Here is a 19,701-nt window from a genome sequence, read left to right on the forward strand (position 1 = left end):
ATGTGCCAAGGCAAACTAAATGTTGGCCATTACATATTAAAAGAGTCCGAGAGCTCTTTTGCCTGGGAGAAGATTGAACATGTCATAACTTTCTTACATTATAAATGAAACCACATTAAAATGTATTTAATTTATTGGTGCTATGTGAATTGCTTTACTTGTCTTCTTCAGTGGTGAATTAGTACTGTAAGGACCTGGATGGGGGTCTCTTACCTCTATTGGCCACCATGACTTTCTTGATTGGTCGATACTCAGTCTTCGGGGCAGAGTGGGTGAAGCGGGGGGAAAGACACGCCCTCCTCACGGTCAACAGGCCGAGGCCGCCTCGGACTATAGTGTACTTCAACATCCTAAGAGGTAAAAGCAAGGACATGTTTAACATACACAATGTCTCAATACACACTTAAAACCTAACAGCGATAAGTGAAGGGAAGAGGCAACAGGAAATGGGTGCATTTTTACAAACACATGCACAAGAAATAGTTAATATATGCTTTTTGTGACATGATATCCAACATATTATCTGTCTCAAGTGCTACAGAATATGAGAAATTATATATGTTGGTTCTTCAACAAAAAGAACGCCAATTAGTCTGGCTGGAAGGCATTAAATCTATAAGAAAAAAAAACAAACAATGCCTTGTCCAAAACCTACAACTCATACTTTCTTACAATCTCTACGTAGAAACCATCTGTTAAGTTCAGCTTCTCAGGTGGAAAAAAATATGCTTGAAGGAAAATGGTAAGAGGATGAGAATGCTTTGAAAGTGATTAAACAAGGGAGGTGTGAGCCCTGTTTAGTGAGATTAAATTTACTTAAGAGCCAAGCCCTATTAAGTTGTTGCCGAGGGTTGTGTGTGCCTTTCAACTGGATGGTAAAGTCTCCGAACATTTTAATTGGTGTTGCAGATATTAAGTAGGAATCTTGGATGATAGAGGATGCTAAGATACTAATAACAAAAAAGCTGTAGGAATAATTTTGAGAAATGTGGCCCTGACTTCTGTTGCTATGAAGGTTTGTGAAAAGACTGTTGAAAATAGAATACAATCTGCAGATAAACAACTTGACCCATGTCAGTTTGCTTATATAATAGCTGGGAATATAGAAGCGATCTTATTCTGTTTAAGTTAGAAAAAAATCGCTTCCTATTGTCAGAATTAAACATGGAGAAACAGCACTCAGTTTTTATGCGGCACATATGACAAACTCCCAGAAAACTGCAGGTCCACTCTCAGTTCTTTTAAAAATCAAGGCTAAAGACTTTTCTGTTAAATCAAATAATTGTTTATTTCTTTCAATGCTGCACTGTATTGTATTTAATACCGGTCTTATTCTGTTTTAGCTTGCTTTTATTTTATTTTTTAATTGCTCTTTAATGATTTATGTAAAGCACTTTGCATTGCCTTGTTGCTGATATGTGCTAAATAAAAGTTGCCTTACCTTATTGTGAGGCTGTTATAGCGGTGTCTCTCCCTATTATTATTTTAGCCCTTAAATACGTATTAATGACTCAACCAAATATTGTGATTCAGAAGCCATTACATATCTTTGGTTAGTTACTGAATACATTGTAAGCATTTTTTTTTATATAAAAAAGCACATAGAATGCTTATGAATTCAAAAACACATTCATATGACAATTTTAGTAAAACTGAATAAAGAGAGAAAAAGTGTAAAGAAAAGTCAGGCTGGGATGACAGCTCACAGCTGATTAATTATTAGACTGCCATGAAAGGAAGACAGGAGTTAGAAAGCCAATCAGCAGCTGCTCTGCCTAGCAGCTACCAATCAGCGGCAGGTGTGTCAAATTAAAGACAACAAGCTTCTGGTGTGTTTGTGGTGCCTTTTTTTTTTTCCAAATCACAACAACAAAATGAAGGCTAACTAACTAAGGGTGTTTTTCCTAACCCAGAAATTTCAGATCCAAGCATACAAACTATGATTAAAGCATACACACTGCCCCTAATAAGTCCCATTCAGAGAAATAATTGTAGGCGAGAAACAAACTCGATGTTATTTATCTTTCAAAGGCAAACAAATCTGTCCACAGGGCTAGCAACTAGGGTGATTGATGGGTTATACACTTGCTGTACATGAATCAATGTTAAAAACTGAATAAAATACTCCAAAGTCTGTCTCAGTTGAGCTCGGTTTCCTGTTTCCTAAGTGCCTTAGTCATTGTCCAGACTACATCACTAACTATCGCATGAAAAAGTCAACTTGTTCAGTGAACAAAACACACAAACAAACCATTCATTGTACCCAACAATGCCATTTTGGTTTGATGGCTGCATTTACTATCCCCTTAACACATTCAATTACTAAATTGAAGCACCCAGCCACAGCTGCATGTGAATGGCACAGGTACACAAAAAGGTATACAAATGACACATAACTACCTTGTCAAGTTGATGTAAGTGGCTGATTCACTATGAGTAAACAAGCAGCTTTAGGAGTGAAGGATGCAGAGGTAAAGGCTTCTTCTTCTGGTCTGACTACAAGGCTACACCTCCCTGACCAGTCCTTTGCTGCCACACTGTGGTCAAACAACAGCAATGCAGTCAACAGAGAGCACAACGAAGCTGACAAAGTGCCACTCCTTGGAAATGTGCACATAAAATAATGAAATGAACCAAACCAAACAGATTTGTCAAGTTATATTTAAGGATAGGTTTGGTTTATTATACACTTCAAGCAGCGCACGTCCAAAAACATCTACAAAAGGTCATATCCTAAACTATAAACAAAAGTTAGACATTTATCCAAAAAGCCTCAGATCACAATGAGTGCTGGCATCTTCTCCAAACTTTTAACTTTTCATGGTAACATTAACCCAGACAGAAAAAAAAACAACCTCCGCTTCTCAAGCTAAGTCACATCATGCCCAAGTACTTCCTGTTTGTTACCCATGGTTGCAGGGTTTCACGTAAAAAGGTGAATGACCACATATGTCCTGTGTACATTTAGACAGTTATTTATTACCAATAAAACAGGTCTGCTAACACGTCTCGTGAGACAGACTGCTGAGATACCAGATCACCCAGATTGGATGGCATAAAGCAAGTAGGGCTAAGGTAATATCTTTACTCAGAATATCCTTTTACAGTGGGAACTTTTTTAGTTTTAGTTTAGTGATGTTTAATATGATTGTGTGCGACTTATTGGTAAATGGACAAATGAATGAATGAAGAATTAACTACAAAGAAGTGAATCAAGAACAAATGACCTTTGAGACTACCAATGAATGCCCTGGGACTGTTTGAAGACTGTATGCAGTGGAAGCTCAAGCTGAAACAGTATCCTGTATCCACACAAAAGCCACAGTGTCACACTACGAAACCGATACGGTTTCCCTGGGCCTGAATACAACAGAGAGACAACAGCAGACTTGCAAAAATAGGTCAAATACTACCTGTGTGTCCTCCTTTGACCGTATCTCTCCAATACAGCTAAATTACAACCTTCATACCAGATAAGTATTTTAAGGTTGAGTGATATGGTCTATGATAAATTTATGTACTGTATTAACATTGTGGAATTATCTGCTTATTCCTTTCAGCTAGTCAAGTGAGTTCACAAACCTGTTATTCATCCTTAAAGGCCCAATAAAGATAATAGGTTAACTAAATAATACAATCACTTAGTGTCCTATCATAAGGTACATATTGTAATGATATTATATCAAAACTGAACAGCTCTACTACAATCAAGCCAAACTGTATTGGGTGTCAAAAAGAAACCAGTTCATCAATTTCTTTAAAAAAAGCGACATTTTGCAGAAACATAATCAATTACGAAAACAGTCACAACACCAGCATGCACTGATTTAAGTGCATACATAATATGTACAGAAAATATTACCAGGCAACCAGTAGCCTAATGATGGTTCATCTAAGAGGAGGCCTGTAATCTAAAATGCTCTCTGATCTTCTAAAACTGGAAATCTTCCAGACACTGTGGCCTGCAGAGGAACCAAACTTCCTGAGCTGAAATAGTGCACAGTGATGATTCTCCATCCATACAGAATGCTAAGTTATAAACAACTGATGTAATGACCAAAAACACACCCAAACACAGAAAGCCTGTTGTTCCTAAAGTCCAATGAACAGTTGGATGACATATCTCTACGCAGAGTTCTTGACAGTCATGCTGTCAAATATGCTGTCTTGATATTTTCAGTGTTTGCCACACAGACTAATGTGTGGCGGTGCGCCTCACTATCAACACCGGCCTTTTTTATTTTTTTAAACGCTATTTAAAACACGTTCTTCTGCATTTCCTTTCCCTGCTCTCCTCCGTCTCTCTGTCACTTGTGTCTCGCTCACACAGACACACAGACACACCGACACACACACACACACAGCTCCTCCCACCGTGCGGTGTTTGGTGTTTTTAGCCCCCAACATCTTCTTCCAGGCAGCGCGGCAATGGTTATAGTTAGGGTTAAGGTGAGGGTAAGCTGCCTGTAAGGAGACGTTGGAGGCTTAAAACACAGTTGATCCCACTGTGCACACAGCGTCGGTCTACATAAAGGAGAGAAGACGGCTGGCAAAATTCACAAGTTCACGAGGTTGGCACATAGACAGTATTGGCATCAATCTCGTGAACACCTTTACACAATCACACAGTCACAATCACCGATCTTAGCAAACAAGCGATTGCGCATGCTTTACAAAAAAAAGTAAACTAGTCGCAAGTTTGCGGTAAAATGCTAGCTATAGAGCAGCTGTGAATCAAATAAACCTATTATAAATAATGTTATGTCATTTTTTACTCTTACACTGAATGTTGCTTCAATCTAGATGAGTATTTTCCGCGACTGAAAAAGGCACGTGTTGAGGATGAGGACCAGCCTGAACCGGAGGTATCGGTCTGGAACAGAGCTGAACAGTCCGATCAGTGGAATTAGTTATGTTATTAATGTGTTTACAATATTTTCAGGCTTCAACCATTGAAAAACAGGGTCAGAGAGAGAGAGAGAGAGAGAGATAGATTTCGTTAGGCACTGAAGTAGGAGAGGAGGACAGCATCCAACAGCGTGTCCGAAAATAAGTATCTCTCCCCCCCGCCGCCGCCACAAATTGCTTTCTAATCAGTGGGAAATACTGATTTTTATACCTTTGGTGCTACAATAGTGTTTTACATCCTGACTAGAGGACCACAAATAAGAAATTATTACTTCTGTCAGAAGCATCTCTTCTATCTTTCTCTAGGATTCATTTATTTTTTGATACCATTATTAAACGGTTTTGAAATGTAGCTCACTACCCTCTCCCCTCCTTCCTTTCCGTCTCCCTGCACTGACGCCAACACAATGAAATGTGTCAGGGCAAGTGGTTCACCAGCAGTATTACTTGCCTTGCCAAAATGCAATGAAGCCAACTCAAGGATAAATTGTGGTATGAAAGGAATGTTAAATGGTAAAGACACTCGAGCTGTGGCTGTACAATTTTGGGGGAATCTTGGTTTGGCACCTAGAGTCATTTTGATGGTTTTGGCTCCTTTTGTGTATTTGCTAAATGCTTCAGAGATAAAACTGCTCTTTATCAGGGTTAGCCTAAGAAATAAAAGGAAAGAAGGAACATAAGAAAAGAAGATAATAGTAATTGCATGTGTGACCTAACAGCTGACAGAGCACTGAATGTGTGTATTTTGAAAAGTATCTAATACACAATTTACCAGATACCTTCACAAACAACTGGTGAAAATAAAACTCACGGTTCCATTTCTTAGGGAAAAAAGCTGAATGAGCAGGTGAACACTAAAACTTAACTAAAAAACAAATATGTATACTTGATGAACACACTCATCTCGGTCTTCACACTGATGAAAATGCACCATTAGTTTAACGAGATGCACCTGAATGAATCATTGAGTCCCATAAGATCGGAGCCCACCTGCTTTACCTTAGTTGTTAAATATAACTCACTCACAGGAAAGACAAAATATTGCCCCACAGTGACTTCAGAGAAGCAGAAGCATTTTCTAGTTCTGTTGTTTCTCTGTCACCTCCAACTCCGGCAGTGGCCACAGTGTCTGGAATAGTTAACACGCAGGCTCCCAGTAAGCTAACGTTACCCTGTGTCTTTAGCTGCATGCTACCAGTCAAAAGGTTATGCTGTGTCTGTTGTTGTTGTTGTTTTTGTTTTTGTCTTTGGACGTGCCCAAGTAGGCGGGGGTGGAGAGAGAAAAATATATAATGGAGGAATTGCCGATCCTGTTTTTGATTGCGACTATATCGAAATCAAAAGCTCATTTTGATCGATTTCAGATTTAAAATCAAAATCGTGACACCCCTAGCTTTTGATGATGATTTACTGTAGTTTCACTTCGATGTAGTCCATGTTTACTCATCAGTGGGACCAGCAAAAATGTTTGATCACACTTTTCTTTTCTGAAGTCAAAGCAAACATTAGTGGGGACCTGTGTGGACAAACAAGACCAAATTCCACTCACAGTTCAGTACTCATGAGCTCAGATGATTACGTCATAGTCCACATCACGCATCATGCATTTGACCGGCACATGATCAGCTCTGAACAAAATCAATATTACTTGAGTAAATAAGCAATGACCTTTCACTTGCATTCAATGTGGCTCTGACTGATAAAGTAGGAATGTAGTATCATGTGCAACACTGTAGTAATAGCACAACATTTGTACAGTCTAAAAGTAAGTAGTGATAGAAATGACTGCCATCAATATCCACATTATTACCCTAATGAGTGACTGCCACCCCAATGACAGTAGCTTGCTGAGCAGATACAACTTGATTAATCTATGTATTTTAATCCTTATTGGGGGGAGAGGGGGAGGGGGGTACAACCCAATATTAACTGATATCCTTTCACTTCAATCACTGTTCAAGCTTTATCTGATAACAGCAATATAACCCACTTTGATATAACAGCCAAAGAAAAATGAACTTTATCAAAAGTTTTTTGTTTAAAGTAATAGACTTATGGATTGCATTTAGTTGTATAGGTGTTACTGTTATTGTGTTCACTATTTTTTACAAGAAAAGCACAGGCAGTATTTTACAACAGTAACAGAAAATCCAAGTCATCCAAATAGCTTTTCTTGCTTTATCCACACAACTCTAACAAAGGAAATCTCTTTCAGATGGATTACATTGGGATCAGTTTTGTCCAGTGGCATGTACACTAAGTCAGACTAACTCAGAGGTCAGAATACTCATGTGATCCCAATGTTACAATGCATACAATCAAACTGTCTCGATTACACATACGACAAACTGACGGCAGACACATTTTACACGCAAGCCTGTCAATGAATGAATGAAGGACTGTCTAGTCACATGCTTCACAGTGAGGTAAACGTTAATTATTCATGCAGGTTCCTATTCATTTTGGTGTAAAGAGGAATGCTTATAAACTTACTTCACCCTTCCCATTTTAGTAGGTTGTGTTTTTGTATTATAAATATAGAAAGGCATCAATTGTACTAAGCAGTTTTATCATAGATCAGATTAGTACCCAAGTTCAGCTGATTGTAAAAGCACTTGTTTTAAGAATTTCTGACAAAAAGGGAACAGAATCATGAACATATCACATTTATTGGATACGTCAAAGCTAGACACATATGGCAAAGTTTCCCCTTGGCCTTTGAAAAGGTCCTTACTGTGGCACAGGAATGTGACCTTTGCCTTTAACTGAGTCTATGAGGGATAAAGAGGGATAGTGGGGTTGTCTTCTTTCAGGTCCACTCCACTCGATCAATAATTCACTTTCACAAGATACCACGCGAGATTACTAAAACATATTTCAGAGTTGTCGCTGTAGTCACTGGGAGTACCACAGCTCCCTTTAATTCCCAGGAAACAAATACAATGCAAACCAGAAGTCTGGCTGAAGTTTCAATTCTAATTCTGGTGAGAGATAAAGCACTGACAAAGGGTCAAAGGATTTGTAGTGTCAACTCAGAAGGACAAAAATCATTACAACAAAGACACTATATTTTGGTAGTAGAGGCACATTTAATTTCTGCCTGTGCAGTACTTGGCTGTTTCTCAACAATTTGTTATTTAAATCAGTGAGAAACAAACCACACTATTTGACTCTCTTCATCACAGGCAGAGCAAGCCACGTCAACTCTGAACACTAACCTCAGTTTCAAAACTGCTGCAACACAAAACAAGCACTGAATTAAATTACAGTCGGAAAGCCAAAATGGAACGTCACACACACACACACACACACACACACACACACACACACACACACACACACACACACACACACACACACACACACACACACACACACACACACACACACACACACACACACACACACACACACACACACACACACACACACACACACACACACACACACACACACACACACACACACACACACAAATCCTCTGTTCATAGGCCACTGAGAACAACCTGTGTGTGTCGGGCATCTTAAAGGAACAGAGATGATTTCCGGGTCATACATTAACTTCTTAGAGATCAAAGTTCTGTTTTGATGCACACACAGCTTGTGATATTGTGACACACAAACACACTTAACTAGCTTTAACTTTGCCCTAATTAACTGATCATGGGGCAAATAAATACAATGGCTATCTGCCAGCCTTTGTGCAATAGCAGAGGATCTATTTTTCATCATTTACATCAAACGTCTAGTTCTGTTAAAGGTCCCATGGCATGAAAATTTAACTTTATGAGGTTTTTTAACATTCCCCCAGCGTTCCCCCAGCCTGCCTATGGTCCCCCAGTGGCTAGAAATGGCGATAGGTGTAAACCGAGCCCTGGGTATCCTGCTCTGCCTTTGAGAAAATGAAAGCTCAGATGAACCAATCTGGAATCTTCCCTTTATGTCGTCATTAGGGGAAAGGTTACCTCCCCTTTCTCTTCTTTGCCAGCCCAGAGAATTTGGCCCACCCATGAGAAATAGAGAGACATTTAGGCGTTTCCCAATCTGTGTTCTTCTATTGACTTGTGTTCCTGTGTCCCTGTGAAACGTCATCTCGTGTTGCCAAAGTACTGTCCCAACACATAAGTTCGCATTTCGCCAAGAACAGTTAAAATTCCCGGATGTATTCTTGACACGCCCATTTACCGAGGATACATCGGTTGGTAACTTGTATGAACTTCGCAGCACCTGTATCCCAACATTCATTTCGGCATTCAGTGATGGTTGGATTTCCAGTACATAGACAGCCCAAAAACGGGACAATTATAACAATTTTCGCCATCTTATTCATCACTAAATTCACTTCTGAGAACATTTTAGGCGAGAAATTAACGGTTTATATTTCGAATATAGGCAGTCTTGCGAAAATCTTTGCCGAATTGACAATTTGCTCCAAAGTTTTCTGAGTTTTCGGAGCTCCATAAAATGACGCGGCCACCAGCTTACGCCTGCCGGGGCCGCTTGCTCGGTGCTTGGACAGACCGGTTCCGTAAATTTATTTCGCCGTTTTGGATCGTTTGTGTAAATATCACAACACATGTGGTTAACTGTCTTTTGGGAGTTAAACTCAACAAGCACACACACACACACACACACACACAAACATAATTTGAATTTCTAATTTCCATCTCCCTGGGCATATACAGTGCACTACAATAATATAGAAATGATAATTCCACATAACACTAATAGGAACACATAGGACACACCAGTGCATATGCCTATTTATTTGTTTAATTTAAACTTACTTAAACGTATATGCTAATAATAGTAGGGATTGCGTTCCACTCTTTTGAATAAGTAAGGGGTGTTTGAGCTAAACCATAAACAATAAAATTAAAGCTCAATTAGCTTAATTTTTCAATATTACTGCAATAGTTGTAGCATTATGAGGTTTTCTTGTCCAGAGATTGTTTTAATACATAGTGGTTATATTGTTGTGGTTTTTATTTCTAGCTGGTATTTTGGAGCCTTGCAGGTAGCCTCTGTGCTGGGAGTGTTGAGCAATAACAGGAAGAACGCATCGTCTCAAACTGTTAACAGCCTTTTCTGTGCTTGTGAACTTGCGAGTTGATTCTTCCAAGAACAACCAGCAAGAACGTTCTCCCCAAGAACACAAGTCCGTAGTTTGCATTCTTGGTATTGAGAAATGCCCCATGACTTGCAAACGAGCGAAGCATGGCAGTTGGTCAAGGCCACACCCCCACCCTCCACCTTGCACCCACCTCTCTCCTCCTCAATATCATTTAAAGCTACAGACACAGAAACGGCACGTCCTAAGGAAAGCTCCTTGTATGACTGGCTCAAAGTGGCGTTAATACTGCACCAAGGCTGAATTCCAGGAAAGAGACTTCAGATACAGTATTATACCATTATGTCAGGGCGTTTTTACTGTATCAACACATTTTCAGGTGAAGTAAGACATACATGACCGAAAGAACGAGATCCCGGGTACAAGTGGCCGAAATGGGTTTCCTCAAGAGGGTGGCGTCTCCCTTAGAGATAGGGTGAGAAGGTGAGTCATCCGTGAGGAACTAGGAGTAGAGCCGCTGCTCCTTTACGTCAAAAGGAGCCAGTTGAGGTGGTTCGGGCATCTGGTAAGGATGCCCCCTGGGCGCCTCCCTAGGGAGGTGTTCCAGGCACGTCCAGCTGGGAGGAGGCCTCGGGGAAGACCCAAGACTAGGTGGAGGGATTATATCTCCAACCTGGCCTGGGAACGCCTCGGGATCCCCCAGTCGGAGCTGGTTAATGTGGCTCGGGAAGTTTGGGGTCCCCTGCTGGAGCTGCTGTGCCCGCGACCCGACCCCGGATAAGTGGACGAAGATGGATGGATGGATGGTAAGACATACAGGAATCAAAATACAGACAAATCCAATGCAGACTGCTGTGAAAAGACACCTGAAAGCAGGAGGGGACGGGACATAGCGTGGGTAGGGTTGTAACTGCGGGAGCTAGCATAGCTAGCAGGCTTACAACAGTAGCCCACAAAGCTCTTAATTATATCGTGTTTTATCAAACACTTTACTGTCATTAACCTCCGTCCTCATGTCGTTATTTTAAGGTTCCTATTTAAATAACTTAAGTCACAGCCTCTCCAAGACAATGCAACAATAGACTGAGTATAATAGTACAAGCCAGACTGTCCATAACTACAAAACCAATGTCATTCCTCGCACAGAAGAGTGCAGGAATATACAGTTCGATCTGCCCTAAAGTTAAGCTTAGGACCGTCTGTTTACAGTCAAGGTCGAAAAAGGTCCCAATTATCAACAGCAACACATGCTCAGACAGCAAGAACAAGGTTACCGAGGCTGACCGTGTTTGTATAGACAAAACAAATGCGTGTGACTGGACTTTAAAAGTGGTTAATTGTGGCATAAAAGGTTAGAATGTTGATCTTGCGGTGAAGTAGACCGTGGGTTTCGAATTCACAAGCAGTCTGGGAAACTCTGCCGTAAAGACGTAAACAAGAAATTCTGGAAGCATCTGAAAAAGGATTAAGTTTCCTCAAAAGCATAATTTAAAAAAAGACACTTCCCTGGTTAAACATGTTTCATATCTCTTAATATAAATGAGCCCAAATAGATATTACTCATTTTGAACATAGCTACGTCAACAAACGTGAAAGATAGTTGTGGCCGGGTTGGCTCAGTGGGTAGAGCAGGCGCACATATACTTGGAGGTTTATGCCTGGACGGCGACTCAGTGGTCTAGGGTTCGAGTCCGACCTGTGAGGATTTCCTGCATGTCTCCCCCCTCTCTCTCTCCCCTTTCTCACCTAGCTGTCGATTAAAGGCGGATAAAGCCCAAAAAATAATCTTTAAAAAAAAAAAAAAAAAAACGTGAAAGATAGTTGTTACAAAGTACAATTTGTGGTACATTGACAGGATTAGTAGAGCCAAATGAAACTGCTGCATTTTGCTGTTGACTTTCACTGTCACTCAGCCCCTTTACCAGCTGTGTCAACAAGATGTCCCAGTCTCCTGCTGCTACAGGCTGCTCTTAAGGATATAATGTGTTGGAAAAACACACAATTTCTTCCATAATTCTTAAAGTGCATGTTGCTGTCCTAAGTCTCCTTTTCTCATGTTCACTGGGCTGCAGCAGAACAAGTTTAATAGAAGCCAGGACATTACTTAACCTTGTATATAAATTCTCTGCTCAAGAAAATTCTTTACATTTTGTAAAAGTACTGCCTATCTAGACCCTCTTTGATCTCACTGAACCTTTAGGGAAGAAGCAGCTTAACATTCATGCGGGGTTTCAAGATTCTGCTGTACACCTGCTAATCGCAGTTGGATCAATCTATCATGAACCATAACTACCATATTATCAGTAAATGCTTTGAGGCCCAATGAAATGGCACTTCCTTAGTCTGATGCATTTCCAGCAGGACAGGACATAGCAGGAAGAGAAACCAATGGAATATCAGCTGGGAAAGAAAGACATTTTTTTATGTGACGAACGAGTGGTGGAGTAGTGGCGCTGCATTGCTTCATTGCTTAATTGAACATTTACTTTGTTTGTTACTTCAATTTTTTTTTATTTATGCCTTCAGCAAAAGGTGCAAAAGAATTATAGTAAAATAATGTTTATGTCATGCCCTTTAGAAGGTAAAAGTGCCAGGGACAAAGCTAGGTTATTCTCACCACTGGTACCCCTGTCTTTGTTTACTACCTGCCTCCCAGTCTGACAGATTCCACTCTAACTCCTACATATCATCACTGCTGTTTGCTGGATGCTGCACTGGCAGTATGAAAAAGAAAAAAGGTCCAGTGTTTCCCAGGGAGCATTAATCGTTTTTCGTCACTTTTTCATGTCATGGTAACCCTAACAACAGGTCAGGACCTCACTTAGCTGACAACCCTGAGGGTACAATGCATACTGAAATACACAAGTGCAGTGTTTTCGATGTATTGTATTGTCAAAAAACATCTATTGTCTAGTTTGGGCCAAGTATGTTACCATTAACATAAGTTGCTAACACAATGTTAATGGTAAAACACACTGTTACGATGTCATGACTAGGGGTGGGAAAAAATAATCAATTCTTAGATTTATCGCGATTCTCTCTAGAACGACTCGATTCTCGATTCAGATAAGTTAATGAAAGATTTTTTTTAAATGTGTTGATTTTTATTTAAAAGTCTCCAGACAAGTACAAATCAGAAAACAGAGTGACTGAAAGAGGATGGGATAATGGACAACAACTTAGAGTTTAGGCAAGAGTGCAGAAAAAAAAAAACACACAAAAATGGCCAAAAAGAAAATTACATTTTGTATACACATGATCTAATGAGACATACATAAAATAATTAGGCAAAACACATATAGGCTGTTCATCTACTTTATCACATTACATCTGACCAACTCATGTTTCATGTCCTAAGAAGCCAATTCTCCACCTTTAAACATGACTGAGGCTCTTACTGGGAGAGAAGGAGACTTTCACAAGCATGTTTAAGGCTTAAGCATGGAATGACTACAAAATAAAAACCTCAGTTGACAAAACATTTCATTCAAACTTGTGTGACAAATAATGTATATGTCAAAAGCTAAGCTTTGTCTAGCTGCTTTGTCTAGGAAGTGATTAGTAAACTCAGATTTATAGGTATATTTTTAAAAATCACGCATGGAAATGTACATAAATAAATTGTTGCATCGATAATCGGTTTAGAATCGAAGGCCTTTGAATCGTAATCAAATCGTGAGGTGCCAAGAGAATCCCACCCCTAGTCATGACAATGTATTCAGAAATGATAAAAGGATACATTTTCTTTAAAAAGCAATGCTAATCCCAAACTAGAAACACAGATGCAGCGAGATAGATGCATGCATTTTTAAGTGCAGACATAAGAGGCAACACATTTGCTGAGAGGCACGCTGTACCACTTTTGATGCTAAACACTTGAGCTCAAAATGTTCTCTCTGCACTCTTCCCCTACAACTATAGAACTCTTGATTTAATTTATACTAAAAGCCCCGCAAACCAATTTTAAAACTTTTAGGAAGTAAGATTTAAAATCAGCATAAGCCTTGCCTGTGCAAATATAATATCCTCTGAGCATAGCAGGACACCCTGCATCCTACTGCAGGGCTCCAGACTAACTTTTTTTCACTAGGAGCACAGTGGCCCCCCAACTGAAAATCTTAGGGGCGCAACCAGAACATTTAGGGGCACACACCGTACATCGAACATGCTAACCAAATATTCACATTTTTACTAATTTCCATTGTATTACTAATAAATACTTTGATAATAGATGCAGAAATTACAATGTTTCAAATTTAGTGTCACATTTTATTGTGCACTTCTGAAGATGAAACACAAGGTAAACCGACAGTACCATGCTGTCATGACAGTACAAATATTACAAATATATACCATATACATTCAGAAGAAAAAAAAATGTGCCTAGTAACAAAGTGCTTAGTAGCCTTTTGGTCATTTCACAGTTAAAAACAATACTTAACTAAATGTATGTAAACATTAGGGGTCGAGATGGCTTTTGAATTTGGTGACTGAAGGGTAGTTCCTCCTTAGCAACGAAGAAGGCAGTTTCAACATCATCTCTGCCTCACCTGCGCTCTGATTTACAGCCTCTTGTCTTCTAAAAGCAACCGACAGCGGTTGCTTTTTATTTATTAACATGTCACGGCATACTCTATGCTTGAGGCTAAGATTTTGTTTAACTAGTGTATTGTGTTTAAACTACGAAGTGTCTGGCTGCACTGTCAGCAAACTTGGTGTTCCCCGCAGTTGTGGGGTAGCGCTGCAACATTCGCAGTTCATGGAGTTCGTCTCCTTACAGTACATGAACCAGCTCAATTCTCTAGGGCTGCCACATCTTAGTCGATTAGTTGACTAATCGGTCGTTTTGGTCTTAGTCGACTAAGATTTCTTTAGTCGATTAGTCATTTTTTATGCTTATTCATGCTTGATTACTTATTTCCAAGAAACTTCTGAGCACATTTATGGTAAACACAAGATTTAAAGTGGTGCTTTTGCAGGATTAATTGTGGAGAAACTCAGTTTTACAGATGGTTAATTAACTACATTTATATTGTGCTTTTCTAGTCTTAACCACCTCTCAAAGCGCACAGCTCTGTCAATTAAATCAACTAATCGATTAGTCGACAAAATCGTATAAGTGTTAGTCGACTAAGAATTTCTTTAGTCGAGGACAGCCCTAGAATTCTCGCAGCCAGTCTTCCCAAAAATGGTGGGTTCGGGCCTTTTTCGCCACACAAACCTCTGACTCTGAATCATCATCCGACTGTGACATACTCTGGCATTAGCACACTAGCCGCAGGTCAGAAGAACGAGTCAATAGTTGGCTTGCTCATTGTTCAGACGCACAGGGCAGGTTGTGATATCTGTCTCCTTCCCACAGACAGACGTTTACGCGCGCTGGTTATCTCTAGGACCCTCCCCCTCCACACATTCCACATCCTTCTCACACTCATTGGCCTGCCACAGATTACGGATTTATTGACGCGCCCCTTCCACGTTTAGCATGTAAAAAAAACAAAAGTGGGGGGGGGGAGGAGAGAAATCACTGGTCACACAGGTGCGACTGGATGTAAAATTCAGTCGCACACTCTCAAATTTTGGACGCAGTCTGGAGCCCTGTACTACATAGTCCAAACTTAAGTATCTGTGTTAATCCCAGTTAAAAAACAAGTACTGTCAACTGATAAAGTACCATGTCAAATTATCTGACAACTCAAAATGGGCTAAAATACCTTTGCAAATGAAATGTCATTCTTAGAGATTCCTGAGGTGGAATGTGTGTTCATGAAAAAGGGAGCACTGAACCTCAGTAATATTTCCATAAAACTATGATAGATGTCATGTGTCCCAGTTGCCTTGAACATTTTCAGTCTATTACCTTGGCACTGCTGCAACAAGTAATAACATCAAGGTGAATAAGCGAATGGCACATGTCCATCAAACACACAAGGCCATGGCAGTCACTTTAAGAGGGCTAATACCCAAAAAAAGCTAACTACAGCCCTTTTCTGCCTGCATATTTCTGAACACATCCCTGCTAGATGATTGACTACAAGTTCTGCTTATGAAAAGAACTGTCCTTTGCTTGATCACTAGCTACACCGCTCCCACTGTGCCTCCCTGAGGCTTGGGATGGGACAGCTGTTTTACATGTACCACCCTTTAAAGCAGAGTAAAGGTTGCTTTGAGGAGGAACAAACCGTGCAGTCAAATGATTCTGGCACAACAGATACACATGCAAGGGTTCAAAGGTGAAAGAGCACAGACAAAATTTCTGAAACACAGAACAGGAGGGGAAATCAGGTCACCACATAGGTACAAGCTCCTTTGGTGCACAGCTCACAAAAGAAATGAGCATGTTGTGCAATCTACAAGTTTTAACATGTAAACAGACATTTATTCCTTTCTACTGAATGGGGATGTAGTCTCTAATGCAGTGCATTCCACTCTTAAAAAACAGGATTTCCATGTAAATACCTACATCTGGTAAAGAAGCCCCACAGTAGCCCATATTATTTTTACCTCACTATCCATTCGGCAGACGTGAAAGTAAAAGTGGGTAACCCGTGAGAATGTTTGCATGCATGTTTTGCCATGCTGCAAACTCTACTAATACAAAACTCCATTTAAAAAGTTCCTAATTTTGCGAGGGACTTCTTGCAACAACCTCAGAGCCAGTTGACCCTTTGGTAAATACTGCTATAGTTTTCTTGTGCACATTTAAGGTAAACATATAGGCAGCTATGGTAGCTGGACTCACTACACTTGTAACATCTTTAACAACGTTGACAGCCAGACACAAGTAACAAAAGGCTACACGAGTTGGCATTCAGACACCCGGGAAGAAAAGCAGAATAGTTCCTCTTTAAGTCAAATGCACTAAATGACACCCACGCACACGACTCATTCATACTCGTACACACACGTTATCCAACAGTACTCACATGCTGGTGCTGTGTCGGTGTCAGTAAATGATGTGAATCCGCTGGTAACCGGACACGGAATGTTGACAGTCGACTATCAGTGTTTATGTGTGCGTTTGCTTCACTTGGTGCTAACCTCGCACGCACAATCACAGAGATGTTGACTGCTCAGTAGAGGAATAGGGGAGTTTATACACACTCACTCGCGCACGCACACACTCACACACATGTACACACAAACACACGAAGTGACTTCGGGATGGCCAAACGGGCACTGAAGCGTCGACACACCCTATCACACACACACTCTTGCTCAAGCCCTTATATCATGTGTAGTAAAGGCGCTAAGACTCTGAAGCTAGTAGCTAACGTTAACTGTCTACTATAGCTAACTTAGCTAGCAGCTGGCACCGTCCGTCTCCGTGTCGGATATAGGAGTCTGCTACTGCGCCTGCCTGACATTAAATCTCTCTATCTCTCTCTCTCTCTCTCTCTCTCTCTCTCTCTCTCTCTCTCTCTCTCTCTGTCTCTCTGTCTCTCTCTCTACACACAGACACACATAAGCTTCATCCCTTGCTTTGACATGACGCAACCGGCTACGCCCCCTTCTGCTCTCAACCAATCACAGAAGAGGGTATGTCAGCGCGCAACGAGCGGCACCATTTAAAGAGCTCGCGAATAACGACCATAGACTGCTAATACAGTCTATGGTAACGACACACCTATTTAGTTAAATGTAACGGTGTAACAATGGAGGGTAGGCTACTGTACGGTACATGTAACAAAATATAGTGTTAAGAAGAGCCAGCATGCAGACTACCATGACCCTGAAAAAGTGAAGTCATAGCCATAGTCATTTTAACATTGACACCTGTGTTTTTTCTACTGCAGCATGTCAAAATGGCTTCAGAGGAAACATTGATAAATTGGGGACAAATGAGATGTATATTTTGCAAAATGAGGAACATTTTATTTTATTTAATCATCCATATGAAAATTGTATCCACATTTTGACAGCAGAAAAAGATAATAAGCTGCTGTTAGGAATATTGTTATTTCATAGTGAAAAAGCTCCAAATGGCAGAAAGACACAATTATATATTATCATAGTGGCACATTAAAGAGCCACATATTTTTTCAGGAGTCAGTGGAGACCAAAACAGAGCTTAGAGGAGGGTGAATATTGGACTTACATTCCTCGGGTGCCCAGAAGCACAACTCCTAATGAATGCAAATGTTCCGTATTTGCCGGTTGTGTAATGATTAACTGTTATTAGTTACACCAAACTGCTTTTCCTGTCATGACAAGTTATAATGTCTGCTGTAATGTGATACTAATTATAGGGAAAATAGTGTTCAGCTCCAATTAATTGCTAGCCTGAGTCTTTTAGTCAATTCATAGCAGGTGAGTTGTACATGCAAAAAAGTGGAATATCTATACAGAGAAGCATTTTCAGTTCAACACAGAAAGAAAGAAAGAAAGAAAGAAAGAAAGAAAGAAAGAAAGAAAGAAAACTGGTGCAGGAAAGAGCTGAAAAGAACAGGATTTGATTACAGACTCTTAAAATGGTTCTTTGTAAGTCCTGCTTTGTAAAGACAATAGACTTTTATATCAGGAACCATGCATCACACACAGACACAACTGTGAGGACATTGCATTAAAGCAATTCATTCATTACCTCCTTATTCTAACACTGATCCTGACCTGCAACTTGATTTAAAGGGGAAATACACCCAGTACAGCTTAATATTATTATAATATTTCAATGAAAATCAACAGTTAAGCCAGGAAGAAATTTGTACAACCCTAAACCGCACTTTTTTTTAACGTTGTCTCTTATCAAAGCCAAATGTCTTTAATTTGTTGGATTTTGTGCATCTATCCACGTTTACATGTAGTGGCGTAATGACAGAAGTTCAGTACATACACAGACACAATGACACAGTGGGTACACTCATACCTGATTGTTTCTCAACTCTTGTGTGTTCTCTTATCAGTTTCAGATAACAGAGTCTGTGTCAATGACATTCCAAAGAGGACGCATTCAAAATCAACCAGAATTATGGCAGGGTCAAAAATGAATGTTACAATCAGTTATGTCTTTCAAGGAGTAAATTAGAGACACAAAACTAATCTTAGTTACATTAAGATTGGAATTCCTAATCAGTTCAAATAGCCTATGATTTGTCTTAACTTTGACCTATTTTTTTCTGATAACCTTACACTGTCACTATTATAATTATACTGTTCTCTCTCTCTCTCTCTCTCTCTCTCTCTCCCTCTGCCTGTCTTTAGGCAGTCTCATTGAACCAACAAGGATTGTTAAACCGGATTAAATCATTGTTTAACTTGAAATCATTATACCAAGCTTTAAAACTAGCGTTAAAATAGAAAGATTCTATTTAAACCTCTCTTGAAATGTCAGTCTAGTTATTACTCTAATAATTTAATTATTAAGAACTGTTCTGGAGCTGCACACAAAGATTGTACCAACTGTCAAACATGGCAGTGAAAGGATTGCAGCTGTAAAGTCACCAATGCTTCAACTCAAGGTGGCCCTGAGATCTTATGCCACCGGATTATTGCCAAATATTATTTGGCCATATTGCTCCATTAATTCAGCCAACAAGTCTTTCTCAAAGAAAGAAATTAGAGCTTCTGTGCTCTAACTGACCTTTTAGCTAGCTAGCTAGCAAACAATGTAATGTTTTGATAAGGAATAGAGCAGCCAAAAATTCAAAAACAGTTTATCCTGATGGCCTACTTAATACAGCACACACAATTATTTATTTATTTTAATTTAGGTTTAGCAGCTC

At 39.8% G+C, this 19,701-nt stretch overlaps 1 protein-coding gene across 2 annotated transcripts in view; it reads right to left on the reverse strand.

Moving 5' to 3' along the window:
• pcxb (pyruvate carboxylase b) overlaps positions 1–17,466 on the reverse strand; it is a 327,945-nt gene extending 310,479 nt beyond the window's left edge. Inside the window, exons 1-2 of one of the 2 annotated variants that reach the window (XM_028606107.1) lie at positions 16,906–17,466; positions 214–350 (exon numbers count right to left, since the gene is read on the reverse strand). In XM_028606107.1, the coding sequence (XP_028461908.1) occupies positions 214–350; positions 16,906–16,907 (139 nt within the window). In that variant the 5' untranslated portion in view covers positions 16,908–17,466. Of the gene's footprint in view, positions 1–213; positions 351–2,400; positions 2,537–16,905 lie in introns of those variants that run through there. The other variant, XM_028606108.1, reaches the window with a different exon arrangement.
• Between the last annotated feature and the right edge of the window lie 2,235 nt (positions 17,467–19,701).

The sequence above is a fragment of the Perca flavescens genome, chromosome 19 (assembly GCF_004354835.1).
Source record: "Perca flavescens isolate YP-PL-M2 chromosome 19, PFLA_1.0, whole genome shotgun sequence".
Classification (NCBI taxonomy): domain Eukaryota; kingdom Metazoa; phylum Chordata; class Actinopteri; order Perciformes; family Percidae; genus Perca; species Perca flavescens.